The sequence below is a fragment of the Struthio camelus genome, chromosome 3 (genome assembly GCF_040807025.1).
Source record: "Struthio camelus isolate bStrCam1 chromosome 3, bStrCam1.hap1, whole genome shotgun sequence".
Lineage (NCBI taxonomy): Eukaryota > Metazoa > Chordata > Aves > Struthioniformes > Struthionidae > Struthio > Struthio camelus.
Genome location: NC_090944.1, coordinates 128997256 through 129017684, shown reverse-complemented (window position 1 = coordinate 129017684; position 20429 = coordinate 128997256). Strand labels below are relative to the sequence as shown.

The 20429-nt window shown below is 37.0% G+C and overlaps 1 protein-coding gene across 25 annotated transcripts in view; it reads left to right on the top strand.

Moving 5' to 3' along the window:
• Positions 1–20429, top strand: part of SLX4IP (SLX4 interacting protein) — a 108990-nt gene that overhangs the window by 51758 nt on the left and 36803 nt on the right. For all 25 annotated transcript variants that reach the window (XM_068940247.1, XM_068940248.1, XM_009673982.2 and 22 more), the window contains 2 exons: positions 12569–12646; positions 16648–16736. In XM_068940247.1, coding sequence (XP_068796348.1) covers positions 12569–12646; positions 16648–16736 — 167 coding nt within the window. The remainder of the gene's footprint in view (positions 1–12568; positions 12647–16647; positions 16737–20429) is intronic.

The following is a 20429-nucleotide window of genomic DNA, read 5'->3' as shown; positions in this document are numbered from 1 at the left end:
AAGGTAGGTATCTTGCAGACAGACCTTCTTCTTCCTCCTCTTGAAGGAGGAAGAGTTAGTGGTATTTATCCTACGAGTCATCTTCAGATCTTTTTCTCATTCCTTCCCTAGCATCCTAGTTGGTTTTTTTTGGCTTGATGATGGAACATTTTTTGCTCTAATTTTGCTCTCTTTGTATTGTACAGTTTCTTCTACAGTGAAAATATGTATTTTCCAAATGCAACTGAACTTTATTAACAGGTAGAAGTCTAGGACATGGATTTCTCAGGCATTAGCTTCTGATAAGATTACTGAAATGAAGGACTGGAATGAGTGCAAGCACTGCTATGAATAATCCGACCTTACAGCAATCTGCAGTGAAGGTTCACATCTTACTAAATATCAAGGCATGCGTTAGGTACAAGTTCATAAGAAAATAGATTTCATTGGTTCTGTTGCTTCTGAACTATTTGTTTAGCTCCTGTGAACAGCCAAACAATATAAAATAAGTCACAGTAGTAAATGTTCCAACTATTCTGGCCTTGCATCTTGATTTAAATGTTTTAATTTTTTTGGAGAAAACACCCTTTTCAAACTCCCTTAATTTGTCATAGCAGTTTTCCCTATTACTATATAAAGTGTGTAATAAATTCACAGGATATGTTCCATGTTACAGTCTTCTAGTGGCGCAACAGATTAAAAGTATTCCCACACTCCCAGCTGTTACCTCTTATTCCTCTGCTGTGAAACAGTGTTTTGTTTGTTTTTGACTAAAATCATTTCACTGATCTTTTTTTAAAGGGTAACCCCACAAAAATTTGATGAGTGCAACTGATGGGAAAGAAAGCTATAGCAGATAAGCTGCAGCAGGGGGCTGAAGGAGGGCAGATGTCTTTTAAATGAACTTTGATGTTTGGAGTTGCACTTTATGATTTCTGTCTATCAAAGGATTATATTGAAGCTTCTTTGCAATGGATTCATTTTATTTGTGGCACAGTCCTGCAAGTCTTAATGAACCTTAAACTTGCATTCATCCCTGTGCGACAGGAGAGCCTGATAGCTCTCTGAAGTATGCAATAATTTATCACCGGGGTGATTTGATTAGTATTTTGAACTTAATATTTTCTCCATTTACTCTTTTTTTTTCTTTTTACCAGAAGCTAATGGGAAATGAATATCTTTTTTCACCAAAACATTTTTTTCTTCCAGAAAGTCGGAGCTATATATCTGAAATTTTTATTCCTTTTTCAGGAAAGAGGTTTTTTGGACGAAAACAACAACAAATACTTCTGCTCTATTTATTTTGTTTCTTTTTTCTTTTTAATGTTTTTTCTCTTGCTCTAGATTCTAATACAATAGATTTGCTAAAAGCTCAAAAAAGAACAATACTGATGATCAAAGGTGAGGAAATGCTTCTGTGCAGGGAACAGCTCATTATGCTAGGACTCTTCAGCCTGGAAAAAAGACCTCTTTTGTGTTCTTGTTAATTCATCTACAAAATCATTTCCTGTGTCCTTCTCTTCCAATTCAAGAACAAGATGGCATCAAAGCAAGTTATTGAATACCAAAATAGTTAGCAGACCTGTGAAACTATTTACCAGAGGATGATGGGGATGCTAAATGTTTGTGAGTTCACAGATTTGGACAAGAACATGGGAAAGTAATCCGGTGAGGTCACAGAATACACAGAAATCACCACTGGCTCTTGAAAGGCCCAAGTTGAGAGTAGGTGGAGGCTGGAAGACTACTGGGCGAGATATTACATATTTTTATTCTCTCCCATGTCTTTTTATAGTGACTTTTAAATGGAAAACGTTTAACTATGTGGACCTTTGATCTGACCCAATGTGGCCTTTCTTATGTTCTTACCATCATACTTTTCTAGCAAAAGCCTGCACTGTAAGCTGAAAACTTGTTAGTGTGTCAGAGAAAGTTGGTATGTTTCAAACAGTGTCAGAGAAAGTGCTGGAATTTCTAGATTCAAGGATCTATATTTGTCTTTTTGCTGATATTACACTGATATTTGCAGAGACTTTAGCAGTTCCTATCCCTGTCTTCCATGGGACATTTACAGCTGCAGTACCAGGTGGGCTGAGTGCTTTATCCTCATTTTAAGTCTTCCCTAATTGCAGCTCCCATGTGAAGGTCTTGGATAGGAAATGAAATAGTACTATTTTCATTTTAGAGATACCCTATAATAAAGTGTTTTACATAGTTAATATTGAAAAGAAATATCAGTTAATCTAAAACAATAGGACTGTTGATTTGGTGTATTTTTTTGAAAAGAAAGAATTTGATTTTAGTTTTGAATACAGTTTTAACCTCTGACCTTTAATTAGTGTCTGCAATATATTCATTCTGTTTCAGTCTCTCGTTTCCATCTTTTGTTTCTGTCTCGTTTCCATATGAATTTTTTCATTTTATGAAATGAAAAATATTATGAAAATTACCATATGTATACAGGTGCACCAAAAGGATCTGTGTTTATGCACACAAACATAGCAGCTATTGTCTTATATGTCTATATAAAATATGAAGGTCTTTCTGTAGTACCAAGTAGATCTGCATAGTTATTTTGCTGTGAGTACTTCAGTTTCTGCAGAGACGTACCTATTTATGTAAATTTAAAGTTTACTTTTGTAACGCTCATTGTATAATTCGGCAAAAATTCAGTACAAGTAATCACGTACACTTACAAAGTGGAATCATGTCTCCTGTTTCAGTTTACCAAAGCTGGTTAGAAGTTAATAGTCAATTTACTTATAAAAAAATATGTAGGACAGAATTAATCTCATCCCAGTCTGGGATGGTGCGAGTCATGTTGCAGAAGTGTTTGTTTTTCTCTATTAGTCAAAAATGGAGTTTAGAACACCAGCTTGATGTAGTTGTCTCAAGTTAGGCAAGATGAACCCTTCTCTTAATATAACTCAAGGAAATTGGAAATTCATTTGAGACTATCAAAGTGACTGTCATCTAGGCCAGGGAATATATAGCTACTATTTGAAAGGGTCCTTAGCATGTCTTTGCAAGTGAACTCATTTTTGGAATCCACGTGAAGTGAATTTGAAAATCTCTCCCTAAGCACTTGCCATTTCTTACTTGACTGCCTGATTCTTCTTTGCAACATCTGTTGCACTTGAAAGTATTCTTTGTGGTGTGCACTGTGTAGTTTTTAAAGCCTCTATAGTCTCTTGAAAGCAGGAATCTAGAGGATAGAATATCAATGTCCAGCTTCTTTAGGCCTGTTTAAACACTGAGAACAGTTAGAATAGATAGCTCATAGTCTTTGTGGTGCTTAGTGCTTTGTCAGACATTTTGATCCAGTTTGTTAAATGCTAATCCTCTGGTATGTTACATGGAATTTTTTGAAGAATGAATTTGATTTTTGAGTATCTTCTTCCATCCTTTGTCATATGGCAAATTGGATTTCCGGTAGAAGCATTTCATAGGTCCTGTGGTCAGCATGTAATGAATGTGCAAATTCTTTTTATTAGAATGTATAAAATATCAGAGAAGAAATTATTTGATCGCTATAATATATCTGCTTTTCCTTAACTGTCTTATTTTTGCATATCAAACATATATATTGCATACCTAGAAGACTGCTATCTGGAATATTTTATGGCTAAAGTACAAGTATGCTTCTCTTCTAGTGAATGGAGTTTGGCAATAATACTTGCATTATGCTGAAGTGGTTGCAAATAGTATCTGAATCTAGTCATACATTTTGTGTTTGGCTAAATATCACTGTAATGTGAATACACCTTCAGAATACCTATTTTTCTACTTGGGAACATGTGAGTGCGTATATAGCTTATTTGCATACACGATGGATCAAGCTGATTAGATGCATACTAGGCCTACCTCTCATGTGACAAAAAACATATCCACTGGATATCTTTGCATTCATGTTGTGCTTGCTATTCATGTGCATGTTGCTAGCAACAGTGATTTTTGCAAGTCTGGAAATCTCGACTCTGAAAATCTGTGTGTTACTGGGGGTTCAGTTCTGTTTTTGTAGATATAAGTAGTCTTGTTGGGCAGTGATGGAAGTCACTGAGATCAGTGGTATGTTTTAGCAGGCACCTAAGTGTTTGCAACATCAGGAGCGTTGTCAGCATCTTCAGTGGCAGAGTTTTTGGTATAACTGCCTAGGAAGGAAGAATACCTTAATTTAGTTTAAAAAAAAAAAAAAAAAGAAATATTGGCTTCTTCTGCTGTTGGTTTTTTTCAACTGTAAATTGAATTAGATGGAAACAAAAATAAAGATTTGATATTTATATTGAGATGAAATATCAGGCTCCCTTTAAAACAAAGAAAAGCTACTCTGTATTAAATGTTACTAAAAAGAGCAATAGTGTTTTGGTTAGAGCATAAGCCAGAAAGAATAGAGATTTAAAATAAAGCCTAAAAGAAATATGATTTCCCTAGAAATGTTTGGAGGAATTTACTTAATTGCAACCAGAAGTCTGACCTGGAAGTGTAATGTTTTGACCCTTTAGCTGTCTGGTTTCCTAAATGTGTTGTTTTGCTGTCTTTAAACTGTGAGAAAATCTGTGTTACACATCTTTAACCCTTGATCTCCCTAAAATTCTCAAAAGAAGAGTCCTAAAACTATCACCAGTAGTCCAACAAAAACAAAAATTAATGTTGAATTTTATGAAAAAGATCAGTATAGAAATATGTTGAACATGGATGTCCTTGGTATTTTCGTTATAACCAGAGGTAATTTGGAGTATGAGTTGATGGTTAAATAGGAACAGAGATTTTTTTTTGTTTAGCTTTCATTGTTACTATATTACATAATAATATGCTCCTTACTGTTCTTTTATTCTGAAGTTTTATTATCATGTGACAGAAAATATGAATCTCTAAATTACAAACAGTTTTATGGGTTTATTTATATTTAGAAATTTCTAAAGTGCTTAACAGAAATGTACATCCAGATAGAGATGGAGGGCCAAATCCTGAGGGGGGGGGGAAGCTTACTCTGTTTACATAAGTAATTTATTAAGAGCAGTTATGTGTATCTGGTTCTGTTGGTTGAGCTGTCCCCAGTGAAGGCCCTAGATATGTTCTATTTATTACACACCAAATATTCCCATTGATTACGAAGGCACAAGTGGCGGACCATAAGGAAAGGTACACAAGCAATGCTTTGCAGAGCCCAGGTCTTAATTTATTAAAAATATTTAGAAGTGATCTTAAATTTACTAGTAATTATAGCTCTGCAGCAACTAATAAAGTCTTTCACTGGAAGAGAGGAGGAAGGAAAATCAACGCAATCTTCTATGTGTGTTGTGGATATAGTAACAATTCCATCAACCTGGTATAGATAAGAGAGACTGTAATGTAAAGTAAATTATGATTATTCAGAGAGAAACTTTATATCTTTGAAATATTCACTGAACCAGTCCATGCAAAACAAAGTTGTTTAAATGACAAAGCTTACTTTGTCATTTAAAGAAAGAAGGATAGAAAGTGACAATCTTGTGTTTGTTTACAGAATTTATTTTGATTATTCTTTGAATTAAGAAATGTGTTTAGCTTGTGTGTGCATGTGATAGGACAAGGATAATGCCTGCCTGATTTCTTCTGCTATATGCCTGAGGCACATGATAGACTCATGATTTTTGATCCTTTGTATTAAATATCTTAAGTTTACCATTGAGTGTTGAGAAGGACAATGTTCTGCCTACCTTTTTCCATGAAGTATCTGTTGCATTAATGCCCGAGACTACAAGAGTCTAAGGTAAGTCATTCAAGTGGTCCATTACAATACTATATTCTTGAGTAAGCTAAAATGAGCAGCTTGTTACCAACCCTTCTGGGGTTACGCTCCAGCTCTTTGCACCACAACCAGCACCTGCTTCACTGCTAGAGTTGAGCTGCACTGATCAGGTGATCACAATCATTGGTCCGTCTCAGTCTTTTTGGTGGTATCCTCCTTGCATCTGGACTTATGAGAGCAGGCAGATGTTGAGGTAGAACTTTTGAAATAGAACTTTTCAGCGGCTGACGTAATTGTGATCCATTTGCTTGCATCTAAAAAGAGAAAATACAGCAAGCTCCCTTGTGGTGACTTTCCACTTATCTTCCAAGAAGCAGTTCCTATAAACATTAAAGAGAGTCTCCTGTGTGAAAAGACAAGAACCTGTGAACCTCAGACACAGCTTGCTTTGTTCTGACAACAATGTGAAACACATGGTAGTTCAAGTCCATATGCATTTCTTAGAACGCACTTTCTTTTGAAGTGGCCTTTAGGTCATAGGGTAGAAGAGAGGGGTCATGACCTTTAACAGCTACCTCTTGTCTCCACTGAGCTGTCTTACCGGTGTTCCTCAAAGAAGAGACAAAGCTATTCTTGCTGCCATATGCCAGGATCAACTTTGAAGAAACTGTACCTTCTCACATTTATGCTATCTTTTAAGTTCTACTGGAAGTACCTGTGCTAGCTCTTCTTTCTCTCACTTTCTCTCCCATCATATATTCAGAGGCAGACTGACTTTTTCCACCAGACCCATAGGTTTTCTAGCCATGAGATATAATCTGCAGTTCTCCACCTGTTCATTCCTGACATTTTTAGTGACCCTTGCCTAGACTTCCTGTTATGCATAGAAGATGGAGGTCTTGTCAGCTTTGGGAGCCAGAGGTTTAGTACCTTTTCCTCTCAGAGAGGCTTTTGCAGGAGCTATTCCCTATTGCCAGGGGAAAAATAGAGTCTAGAGACCCATGAAACATTTGTTTGCCTTTATTTGAAAGCCTTTTTAGCATTGTAGAATTAGCACCTATGATGATGTTGTTCCTAATGAGCAATAAGGGGAACTAGTCATATTTGTTAAACTCTGAAAGGCTCATTTCCACATCATAGTCAGATTTTTGTGCTGGAAGTGACTCTGTTTTGTAGGGAGTGCGTTTAAAATACAGAATTCTCCCTTCCAAGTTTTTAATGGCATCGAAGATCTTCATGAGCTCATGGGTACCCTCATAGAAAGGAAGAAGGTACTTTAACTAGATAGACAATTAGCATGAAAGGAAATATTTCTGGAAGGTGATGTATGCTTTCAAGTCCATTCTGTATCTGTTCCCTGGGACCATGGAAGTCACTATGTCTGTGTTTCATGGGATTCTTATTTTAGCTAAGGTCTAGCTTCTACAGGCTTGTTTTGTCACTCGTAGGAATTTAATGAAATAAGCCAAGTGGCATTTGCCCATTTGGATACAGATGTGCCTGGCCAGTTAGGGGGGCACACTTAGTTTTTTCTCTGAATGTACAGTATATGCAAATGTGGCATCAGACAGTTTTGAACCAAGCTGCTCCTTCATTGAGATATATCCATTTTGAGGAGATGTGAGCTTCTCCTCTGCTGGTGACGTATCAGACAACATTAACGACAGGGGTTTTTTTTTCAATTCTCTCTGCCTTTCGGCTGATACTGACAGATAGCATTGTCCTTAGCAGTGGGGTTCTTTCCGGTGGTTCAGGAAGCCCCAGGCATGTGTTTTTTTTTGTGGAGTACAGTTGATATGTTCAAAATAGTGCGGAATTCATAATTCGCTTTCAGAAAGTTCATATGTTAAAGCCCATCAGATACAATTAGTAACGTGATCACTAAGGGGAGATCAGCTAAAGGGTGAAATCAAATCCTGTTTCCTGTTAGAAAGCAATTGTTTGTGGTAATGGTGCACTGACCGTCAAATGTGTGGCTCTACTTTATCTGCTTGAATGCATCAGCACGCGGTGTTAGCTGCTTAGCGCTTACACGTTATGAATAGGTATTGAGAGACAATACCTTAACAACTGCTTTCCAGAACTGGATCGTTAGGCCTCTTCATTTTAAGTGTTAGTGAGGGGAGACTCCAGAGCGCCAATGTTCTGAGGACCTCTGTCAGATGCATTTCTCATTTTATGGCCAGACAGGCTGATGTATGCCTTCCTTCTCAATTCTTTCCTCCAGAATATGCATGACAAGCAGGCTGAGAAATGTCTCATACTGGATCCAGTTTGGTCAGCAGAGTTGTGATTTCAGAGTGAATTCCATGCTTATCTTGCTTGGGGAGAGCCCTGCAACTCAGTTCTTGCTCTACCTTTCAGGAAGATTTCACCTATTTGTGCTAGCAACTGGCCTGTGTTCAGAAGATTTAGCTGACAGAGGAATGGCACTAACATTAATGAAATTGTAAAAGGGTTAAAAGGGGAAGAGTAAGGAGAAAAGGTCAGTAGTTTTATTGTTGCCTATACTTGGTTTAAGCTGACTGTAAGACATCCTGGAAGAGATAGAAGCTCTCGCTCTCTTTCTCTCGCTCTCTTTCTCTCGCTCTCTTTCTCTCGCTCTCTTTCTCTCGCTCTCTTTCTCTCGCTCTCTTTCTCTCGCTCTCTTTCTCTCGCTCTCTTTCTCTCGCTCTCTTTCTCTCGCTCTCTTTCTCTCGCTCTCTTTCTCTCGCTCTCTTTCTCTCGCTCTCTTTCTCTCGCTCTCTTTCTCTCGTTTGAGTTAGCGCCCTCCTACAGAACACCAGAAAAGACTCATAAAATCATGATGACTTCTTGCATTGTTTCCTCCCAATTTCTGCCAACATTTGACTTTGACTCCAACATTTGTTTTTGAATCTCATCTAAATTAGAAAGGCTGAACTACGCTGTAGCAGATGATGCGAATATGTTCAGCTGTTTTGCGGAAGAAAGGCTGCCCAATTAGCAGTAGGGGTTTGGGGGATTTTTTTTTTTTGTATATATTTGTTTTTTAAGTTTACAAACGATCAGCAATTTGGTAAATAATTTTAAGCAGAGAAACATGACCACTAAAAAGCATCATAATAACATGTCTGTAGAGTACTTTGAAGATGAAAAGCCCTATATACTGTAAACATTATTACTACTCTAGCTTAATCTATGTGGAATAATTAAATTAGCATAAGCAAGATCCAGATTTTTTTTATATATGCAGTGTAATATTTCAAAAAATCTATTATGTTTACTTGCACAATTTAACATAGAAAATTCACCTTCTTACATTTTCAAAATATTTGAGTTACAAGGATTTAAGATTTTATTGCACAAACATAGAGATGGTCCTAATCGTGAATTATCTACCAGAAATGTATGCTCTCTTGGCTATTAGAAAAATTAGATGTTTTTAAAAACAGAATAAAAATACTATGCAATCAGAAATAGCTGTATGCCAGATAAGGAACTGTTTGTGGGGCAGTAGGCCTTCCTAGGCTTGTAGTGTGGGTTTGGAGAAGACTTTACTGAATTTAGTTACAGGGCCAGGCAGGTGCCAGATTTTGCTGGGAAGTGAACACCTGCCAGGCTACTCCAGATAACTCAGCAGCTCAGAGGCATTTTCCCAGGCTCCCAGATGAATGGTCTCTAATAGCCGTGGGAGAGGGCTTTCCACTGTTACACACTGTACCACAGCCTCTTCTTGGCAGCCTTGTGGAAGCTCAAGTCAACTTGGCTGTAACTCCTTTGGAAAACAAGTGTTGCTGGATAGTTTTACAGTAAAAAGTCAGTGTCTGATACTTCCTCTCAGTGTCCTGGGACTATGAAATATAACAAGCAGGGCAAATTACCATTCCCTTAAAAGGCGTTACTCACTGGTGCATATTACAGCTGAAACTGAACTGCAGCCTTTCTAGAACTACTTTTATTAAGTCATGTTCTGGGTTCCTGGGTCTCTCTCTCTCATTTGGTAGTTTATTTTTTTGGAACCTGAATCAGATGATTTAGTGCACAGTTTTGAAGAAACAGAAAAAATAAACACTAGCCGGCATGTTATTTCTGCCTACATTGGTAGTCTGCGTAGGGAGTTATGTCTGCATTGCATGATGAAGGTGAAATTTAAGATTTGGCTGAGTGGGCTTGCTGAGCCTAAGATACATGAACTTTCAGTCTGCATTATTGGCTGCGAAACAGTGTTTGTAAATTAAAGTTTCTACAGTCTACTTAGAAGGAGTTAATGCTGGATTATTTGAAACATCTCAGTTGTTCCGTCCTTCCACATATCATGAACAGTAGCTTTTGGTCCTTGCAGAGTATACACTGGCCTTCTTCCCTGTATATAAATGGTGCTGATGGTAGACAAGTCTGGATTTGAGAACTAATTCAGACTCATGCTGACTAACTGTGTAGAAAGTTTGAAAAACTGCAGGGTGCATAAGGTTGTCAGATAAGAAGGTATTCTTGTGGGGCTTTTCTTGTTTCATGAAGAAGAATGGTTAACTGGATAATATTTTTCTCTCGGTGGAAGCAGAAACAGAATGTTGCAGCTTTTATAGTGCTGTGGTAATTCTGACAATTTCAAAGCTGTAAGGAAGTTCTGCAAACTCCAGGTGACTTTATGGGCTAGGTCAGATTTCACAAACGAGAATTTCAAAATATTTGATGAGCATAGGTATTTTAGTTTTAAAATATGGGTAACTTGAATGAAATGCATCTTAACATTTTCTCACAGCTACAGCAAAGCATCTGTTTTGGCTTTTTCGGCAAAGTCTAGTAGTCACGGAAACTGACATTCTCTTCTAGTGTTCGTCTCTCTGATCAGAGCTTATTTGCCCAGGTACAGCACCTCCTGAAGGCTTTGTAATACTTTCAGATTTGAGGTAACTCTGCAAAAATAGTGTCGAGCTGTCTGGATCATGCGTATGTGTATGTATGTATGTGTTTGGTTAGATTTGAGGGAGGTGTTATACCCCAGAGAACAGGAACCAGCTGAATTAAAATTCTTTAAGAGGAACTTCTAACTTTGTTCAAGCCATTAGTCAATAAAATATATTAAAAGCTTACCCCTTGGTTAACACCAGGTTAGCAAGCAAAATAAACAGATATGCATGTCACTTGATTCTTAAAAGAATTTTAGGAATGAAGTATCATGCTTTTCCTTGTTGAAAAGATTTCCCCTTTTTATTTTAAGTCCTACTGAAGAAAAAAGCTTTTGGAATATCCTAGACCCATGTATGAGGAAAGAGTCTTTTAATAATACTCTCTTTGGAAATATGTTTGCAAAAATTGTTCTTTTATGAACAGTACTCTTTCAGCATTTTGGAGGCCACAGTGGAAGACACTGTTATCACACTAATAATTTGTTTATATAAGGGGCAAATTCCTTGATTTTGCTTACTGTATTAAGAGTGTTGAAGAACTGTGGATGCCAAACTGGAAATAGCTAAAAGTAGTTTTCTTTAATTGTGTTCGTAAATATACAGTTAATAAAGGTGATGGATTACCTCCAAGTTTTTCTCAAGTGCTCCTAATTTTTAAGGGATGTTTTGACTTGTCACATCTTGACTTGATCTTTAAAGGGAAGTGAAGTTTTAGATATCTTGCTGTGGAAAAGGAAAAAAAAGGACTGATAAATATCAAAGAATTGATTGTGATCAATAACTACAGCACTAAATGAGAGATGATGTTGTGGAACATCGCTTTATGGTGAGCTCCAGGAGATCTTTTACACGTAGGAGAGTTGTGGACTGTGCAGGAGAGGACACGCATTTTCAAGCTTATACTTGCTTGGAAATGCAGCATGCCTTGGCACTTGCTCGGCAGAGACTGAGAGTGGGACAGGGTCTTTCCTTAGTTCCTTTAAATTGTTAGAAGAACAGCAATACCACGTGATTTTTAAACTCTTCTGTGGTATTTGCAGCTAGAGTGTCTGGCCGTCTTGGAAGGGGCAATACATTAAGACTTGCAAACCCCTTCAGAGTTAGGGAAAATATCGTTATCCCTCTTTTGCAAATTTTTTTTAGTGAGCTGTACAGAGAGACTGTGGAGGAGGAGTCACAGATTCTAACTTCTCTCAATTTCAGCGGGAGTTAGGTTCCTAAGTACCATTGTGAATCAAGCCCTAACTGATTTACTCAGGGTCATTTGGGAATCTAAGTAAAACAGAAGTAGAAGATGGTTTCCATAGGTCTAACAGTCTCTTAACCATAAGATGCTTCCTTCTAGCCTTTTCTTATGCTCCTGGAGTGCAAAGATTTCTGTGGTTTTCAGGAATGCGAACTGAAGAAACCTCTAGATATGTTACAGGTATCTGCTGGGAAGGCTGGCGTGACTCTCTGTACTTGCAGATATTGAGGCTTCTAAATGTTTACGTTTCTCACTTAATTGAATATAGTTGTAAATAATTAAGACGTTTCATGGATTTTTTTCATTCATTTTTCAGCATTTTTCTTTCCAGCTTTGAGTATGTCATGCTTCTCTAGAAGGCAGTTAAGGAAATGGTCATCTATAGTCTTCATGTAGAATTTGTTTAAAAGTGTATTAGTCAGTAGGAGTCTAGTCCCCGGGGCTATTGACTGGACGTTTTCTGTGATCAGTTAATTCATTTAAATTTATTTTTATGATTGGATACCAGGACTTTGCAGTGAGTCAATTGTTTAGGTGTTTTCCTCCCTGTCGGGTACTAATTTCTTCAGTATACATAGCTCTTTTTAAAAATATTCCTTGAAAGTTGTGTTTTCTTTTGTATTTATGAGCTGCTGTTTCTCTCTTTCCAACATTCCTATCTTCATAGATGTGCAACGTTTTGAGACCAGAATGCCCCAGATGCCCTTACACTTAGTCTTATTGCTTTGTTTTATGTTGCAGGCAACAGTTTTCACATTACTGCTCACTTTATGAAGAGATGGGTTAATCTCCGTTGTGTTGTAGGGGAACGTTATCGTGGTAAGGAACTGATTTCTTACAGTTTTACTTAGAATTTTGCGTTTCTGGGAGAAAACAATGGGATCATAAACTAATACTTTTGTTAGATTTTTTGGTATACTTGATCAAATTTTTTTTTTATGATTTTTTTCCCAGAGACTGTTTGCTAAAATTAGAAGTGTTTCTTAATATATGGTAGATTTTTTTTTTTTTAACTTGGTTTTAAATTTTAGTATGCTTTACCTCAGGGTAATCAGCTATGCCACACCAAATTCTGTAAGTATGATGAGACTCAGCATTTTCCTGAGTCTCTGCAGGGTGAATCAACCAGAGGTTGCAGTATGAATCACTTCATTGTTGCTTGAGTGTGTTGTGACATCAACTCTATGGTACAAGTGTATGCAAGAAAAAGCTTTCATTCGACTCAGTGCTATAAAATCTTTACATAAGTGATGTCATTGGACCAGATCTTTTTTCATGTTTTTTCAGGCCAAGATGTTCTGTAAGGAAGTGATATCAATCCTGTCCTGCCAACAACAATAAACACTGCCCTTTGTGTTGATCTTTTCATATAAAAGAAGAATAATAAATCAACTAAGTGGCATTAAAAATATGGCTACTTGAATGAAAATCTCTTTGTAATTTCTTGGGATTTTTACAGGAATTTATTATATTCATGAATGTTTAAATCTCTCTTCAAACATCAACTAATTTTTTTCTAACTCCATAGTGATTAAAGAGATTAGACTGTTGATTTTAAATATTTCATCAAACTTGTTCTCCTTGCCTGCTGAAAGAATAGTTAGGTTAGAATAGCAAAAAGCCTGCAGTACTGTTTCAACATTATCTTCTGTGTATTAAATCTGAACTTTTTAAAAGTAATAATGAATGCTTAAAGATACATTTATTTTGTTAGCCAGCAAGTGAGATTATTTTAAAACATAACAATAAAAACAACTAGCTAAAGTTAACTTACTTTACTAATGCTGCCAGAAAGAGAGGCTTTAATTCTCAGTCAAAACTCAGCTTCCACGTGAAGCCTCTAACAAGAGAGGAGCTTAATTTTACTGGTTTTCACTGCCAACAAGTATCAAAATAAGTATATATCATCAAATAGTAAATAATTTGGTGCCCATGTTTCTCTTCTGTAAGACACACTTAGTACTTTATGCACAAAAAGCAAATATCGAGCCTAATTTAAAAAGAATCTTTCATATTTTAATTGGTGATTCTCAATATCTAAAATAAACTTATCAAAGAGACTGTTACTGGAACCCCACATAACAATTTAAGTCCTTGTGATAATTGCCCAGCTTTTCTTTCGTAGTCCCTCTCACAGAGTCGCAGAGTATTTGAGGTTGTAAGGGACCTCTGGAGATCATCTAGTCCAACCCCCCTGCTCATTGCAGGGGGAGTCAGCTGGACGAGTCAGCTGGAGCAGGTTGCTCAGGACATTGTTACGCTGAGTTTTGAATATCTCCTGTGATGGAGACTCCACAGCCTCTCTGGGCCACCTTTTCCAGTGCTTGACCATCCTCACCATGAAAAAGTTTTTTCTTCTGTTTAAATAGAATTTCTTATTTTTCAATTTGTGCCCATTGCCTGTTGTCCGTTACTGGATACTGTTGAGAAGAGTTCTGGTTCCATTTCTTTATACCCTCCCATCAGGTACCTTTACACATTGATAAGATTCCCCCGTTTAAGCAGTCTCGGCGCTCTCAGCCTCTCCTCATGTTACAGATACTCTGATTTGTTAATTGTCTTTGTGGCTCATCACTGGACTTGCTCCAGTATGTCCCTGTCTCCCTTGTCCTGGGGAGCCCAGAACTGGATGTGGTCCAGATTTGGTCTCACCAGTGCTGGAGCGAGAAGGGAAGGAGAACCTTCCTCAGTGTGCTGCTAATGCCCTTTGTAATGCAGCGCAGGATACTGTTGGCAGCCTTTGCCACCAGGGCATATTGCTGGCTCATGGTCAACTTGGTGTCCATGAGGACTCCCGGGTCCTTTCTGCAAAGCTGCTTTCCAGCCAGCTGAGCCCCAGCCTGTACTGGGGTATGGGATTGTTTCCTCCTCAGGTGTGGGTTTCTACAGTTCCCCTTATTGAACTTCATGAGGTTCCTCTCTGCTCGTTTCTCCAGCCTGTCCAGGTCCCTCTGAATGGCAGCACACCAACCTGGTTGCACAACCACTCCTCTCAGTTCTGTTTACTCTGCCCCACCGTCTAGGTCATTAATGAAGATGCGAAACAGTGTATGCCCCGGTATTGACCCCGGGGCACGCTGCCACCAGCTGGACTTCATGCTGCTGATCACAGCCCGTTGAGGCTGGCATTTCAGCCAGTTTTCAGTCAACCTCACTATCCACTTATCTGGTCCGTATTTCATCAGCTTGGCTATGAGGATGTTATGGGAGACAATGTCAAAAGCCTTACTTAGGGTAAACAATATCTAGTGCTCTCCTTTCATCTCCTAAGCCAGTTATCTCTTTGTAGACGGCTATTGGGTTGGTCAGGCGTGATTTTTCCCTTCGTAAATTCATGCTGACTAGTCCCAATCTTCTTCTTTTCCTTCATATGTCTGGAAGTGTTTTCCAGATCATTTCTTCCATCACTGTCCCAGGGATGGATGTGAAGCTGACCATACAGTAGTCAGTAGACTGCTTATAGTTTGAAAGCCATTGTATTAGACCTTTGAAGGTGGCGTTTCAGGTCATGAGGTTACAAGCAGAGAAACAGTAATCTGGTCACTATTAACATAGAAATGTCAGTACTTTCTTGGACACAGTTCTGCTAGCAGAGTTGATAGTTCTAAGATCACTGTGAAAGGCTTGTATTCGCAATCAAGTTACAGTAGTTTTACAAGCTAGCGTGGCAGTTAAGCTGCAGCTACGGTCTCTGTGCGTACGCTTTCTTAAGTAAAGGCAAATGTAATGCGTTTCAACATCACCATCTTTCACTGTAATGACTCAGCAAAGTTACTGCTGGTAAGCACTTGTAGGAGTTTGTCAGATAATAATAGAGCTGTGTGCTTCTGATGGAAGTGCACTGCCTTGTAGAGAGGCAGTTATCCATATGGATGACCTGAATCTCACTGGTGAATTGTGCACATCCTGCTCACACTCACTTCCTTGTGATGAGATGCTCCACCAGAAACTCCAAGAGATCAATCTGATGTTTTTCTGCATGCTTGTCTCTTCAGTGTCTTGGAAGATCAGGTGTTCTGGCTTGTTTTTAAGTTATACCAAATGTAAAAATTGATACCTCTCTTGAAAAAAAATCGGTATGTCTCTTAAAAAAAAAATCTGAGCTGAAAATATGAGGATGTTAATCTGGAAATTATCTGGTCAGTAAAATAACAAAATATCCAACTGTCCTCTTGTCATAGCCTTGATAGTTACTGAATAAAGCTATGTTTGTTCTATTCTGATCTGAAAACTCTTCAACTTTTAATCTTCTGTAAATAGAAACGTTGTTATTTGTTCAGCACAAACCATGTGATCTTGAATAAAATATGTAATTTAGTAAAAGTTAATCAATTTATTCAATGACTTCAAAATTACAATAGTCGATTTAAAACACTTTGCCTTGTGTTGAATTTTATGCCAAATCTTGGTTGAATATATCATGCTGCATAAAAAACATGCTTTACAGCTTTTGTTAAAAAAAGATTAGAATAGCACAAAATCAATCATCCGAAGTTGTTTGTCTGTGGATTCCTTGTGGTATATTTGTCGAGGGCCTTGTGTGGACTAACGTGCAGCCATGGCTGTCCTCTTGAGAACTGGGCTTACTCTCACTTACTGATTATTGAATGGTTTAAAAAGGCAAAGCAACCCAAGCCAGGGATGAGGTAATGAAGAAAGAAGGTAAGAAATTGCTAGTAGTGGAGTAGATTAAGTGATTTCTTGTGCAGTTTAAAAAAAAATTATTTTATTTTACTAAAATAATATGTGTATTGCCATTATATGTCTTCGAATGCATACATATCATGTTTGTAATCTTCTTTTCAATTGTTTTTGCATAGAGCTACGTCTATTTCCAGACAGATTTGTGGTTTGTGTCAGTAAACTTGAATCTGTTCCAGGTGCTTGGACATGTGAGAATGGTGCTTTGGTATGTACAAAACAGTTCTATGACTTCCCTGTTTGTTATAGAGTGGTAAGACGAGTGTTTGTATATAGATGTAGTTATTCATATATTTGTGTGGAACCAGAAAATGACCTAAACAGTTAGGCTGAAATATTCAAAAGGAGAGCTTAAAGTGAATCTGAAACAGAGAATAATGAGAATTTTTGGAAGCGCAGTGCTTTTTTTTTTTTTTTTTTTTTTTAAATAAAGCCACTTATTTAGGAAGCTAGGTATACTTTCAGCACCTTGGCTTTAGGGGTCTTTTTTAGGATCTTTTTTCCTTTAATTTGTCTTTGTAACATTTTATTTTCCAAAATGATTATGGAGCAATTTTTAATGACTGTGGGGTTTTTTGTATGTTTTGTTAGTGTTTCTGTTCTGCAGAACAACTCAAATGGATCAGTGGTAGCCCTACTGGGAAAACAAATTTCGCAGTCGTTTCTGGGGAAAAAGGCACTGGTGGGTAGTTAAATGCTGTAAAAAGTTGTACTTAAATATTTCATCCTGAAGGCTTTATCAAGGTTAAAGGCTTATGTTAACTGTTGACAGTTAACTGTTGATTGTCTCAGGAGCGCTCACATTGACCCAGGTGGCCTGCTATACGGCAGGCAGTCTCTTCTGTGCTCATGTTAAGAGTCAGGATTACACATTGAGGTTTATGTATATTTTAGTGGTTTATATCGGATATATTTAACTATATTTGATATTTTTTTAAAAGTGTTTTTTTATTAACTGAATGCGAGGGGTTTTTTTATGTCAAGCAGGGAGTGTTTATTTCTTATGCTAGACTCATAGTTCATTATCTTATTTCCTAAGATGATAAGTATTCTTAAGTGTCAAAGGACTGAGCAAATCTCTCTGCCTCTCTCTGCAAGAAAATCTAATTGCTTTAGAAGTACTTTTCTACTTTGAGTATTACTGTTTTCTGAATATTGTCTCGAAAACTACTTAGATGCTTTACACAGAAAATCCTGTCTCTGCATTTTGATTGAAAAACGTTTTTCTTTCATGTTTAAATATCTGTCAAGTGATATCCAGTGCCCGCACCTTTAGTATTCTTAATTTTTATAAAAAACAAGCAAACAAACAAAAAAAAACAGATTAGAAGTTTTCTTCTTTAGTTTCTTTCACATGGTTCTGTGTAGTAAAGAGAAGGCAAACAAAAAACTTAATGATCTGAACTTCAGCTTGATTATTTCAAAATATAATCTGATCATGTGGCAACTCCTAGTTGTTGAAAAAATGAGCTTTAGGTCTAAAAGACTTCTCAGTGGGATCGTACCCTAATCAATAGTAGAATTTTGAGAGTTTGCTTTAGTTACAGATGCAATACTGGAACATATAACTGGACTGTTTAGTGACATGCGGGTAAGGGAGAATTAAGATAGCTACCGCCAAGCCACCTTCCCTGATTTGAAGGACTACGATGATGTGAACAGATTTTTAGCAAATGTTATGGAGTGCCTTCCTAACTCTTGCCACACAAACTTAAACAGTCCACTGGGGACTGTTTTAGATGATCTAGGTCTTCTGTGGCACATTTAGTACCAAGTTTGTTGTATATTCTAGCTGACTGTTTTATCAAGCTGGAAGAGTCCTCAGTTGCCACTGAGAAATAATTTCAGGTTCTGGACACTCCAGAAGTAAAGACTAAGGAACTGCACTTTGTGTATATGCTTTTCTCTGTGCAATTTAACAGTGTGTATGCTTGAATTCCAAATGAGGATGCAGAAGACCACCCAGAAGACCTTTCCATTGATAGTCTCTGTTATTATATTCTACCATGGCCTGAAGATGAGGCATGTGTTTTCTTTCTCTGTGTGTTGATTTTGAATCACTTCATAATTGCATTCAAGTTCTTTTAGATGTTTAATCAGCTCTTACCTTTTGTTACCGATTGAGGGTCTATCTCTGTTTTATTAAAGCAATTGACTAGCAGTTAATAGTGACTTCATCACTTTTCAGTGCTATGTATTGTTATTGCGATTGACTTAGTCAAGACTTTAAAATCAAAAATTTTTTAATTGCTTTTATCCTGTTTTATACTTTGGGTCAGGCTTTAATTCCTGAACTGCGTCAATAAATGTCAGGTTCAATACCCTCCTTTTGAATGCTTTGAACCAGTTTTATGTCAGCCTGACAGAGGCACGTTTATTTCATTCATTGCTCCTTCTCTCACACTTGCAACTCTTCTGTTCCTCACCTATCTTCAGCAGTTTGTTCTTTGCCTTTTCACTGCCTTTTAGGCTATTCTCTACATCTTCCGAAATAGGCATTGATAAAACCAAGAGTTTCAAGACATGTAGCCAAATAGGAAGTAAAATATTTTATGTCCTTTATGTCCTACATGTTAGGAAGAATAATGATTAGCTTGCTTGTGAGATATTCACGAGCGCAAACCTGAGCAGCAATTGCTGAAAGCAGCAATTTGAAGCCTTCTGTGATGTGTTTTGTGGCTTAAACAGTCTTTGTCAAATTAGCTTTAAATGTAAGGTAATAAAAGATTTGCGAGCAGTTCTGAGGAACAGAGCTGAAATTAGATATCAGTAAATTGTCTTCTATTTTATTTTCTGTTTTGTAAAATCCATCCTTAGAATTGGGTGTTGCTGTGGTCATATCTAGGAAACTGGCTGCAGACAATAATGCATCATTTTGGAAGAAAGCAAATCTATTAAAGAAACAATACAGCAAGCTATTAAAAATACATGAACAAATTGGAAGTCTCAAAAGATGGAAGAATAGGCTGACTAATTAGTGCTAAATATAAGCATAAAGCCATTGTTTCATGTTTTCTCAGATTATATTTGTAATCTGGAATAGTTTTATCTTGAAAAAGGAGTGAGTTTTGGGAACGTGGCGAAAGAGGAAACCTAGGGAAATATACCAGCTGTAGAGGCATTAGTTTTTTGTGTCAAAATGGCGACGTTTTCTTAATGATTATTATTTAGAGAGCTAGAATGGAAAATTGTAACTGGATTATCTGAAGAAAGAGTGGAAATGGAAATGGGTGGAAGGATTATTGGAGGCTCGAGAACATTTTTAGAATGTGCTAACAATGGAGTATTCATTGATAACTACATCAACTTTATACTAGAATCTATGAGAGGAAGTAGTTGTAGGGAAATTATGAAAGAGGTTACGCTAATGGTGATATTAAAATGGAAATTTGAAATTACTATTCATATGAAATTGGAAAAGAAAATGGAGAGTAGGAGATTCTATCTTGATGTAAAAGATATGAAGGTTTCCACTGAGCCTTATTACGTTATGGGGAATATTATGGAAAAATTAAAATGTTTCCAGACAGAATATGACTCTTAAAAAGTAAAAAAGGAGAAAAATGCTAAAAATATATGGAGTGCTTTTTAAACTCCAGCAAATAAATAAAAGCTAGAAAGCAAACCATTTTGTCTTTTTCATGCACGTCTGATTTTATAAATTGTCATTGTAACATATTTCAGACTTATATTAAAGAGTTCATACTTATATTAGAGAATTCTCTTTAATAAAATAAATATTCTAAAAGCGTAAGTGACATAATATGCTTGGATTTTGATTATGTTGGAAAGACGCTTCTGGTTCTTTCATTAAAACATATTTAGCAGGAATTAACGGGAGACTTCAACAGAGGATGTGCTGCTGGAACTAGCAGTATGGCTATTGGAAGGTAGAATTAAA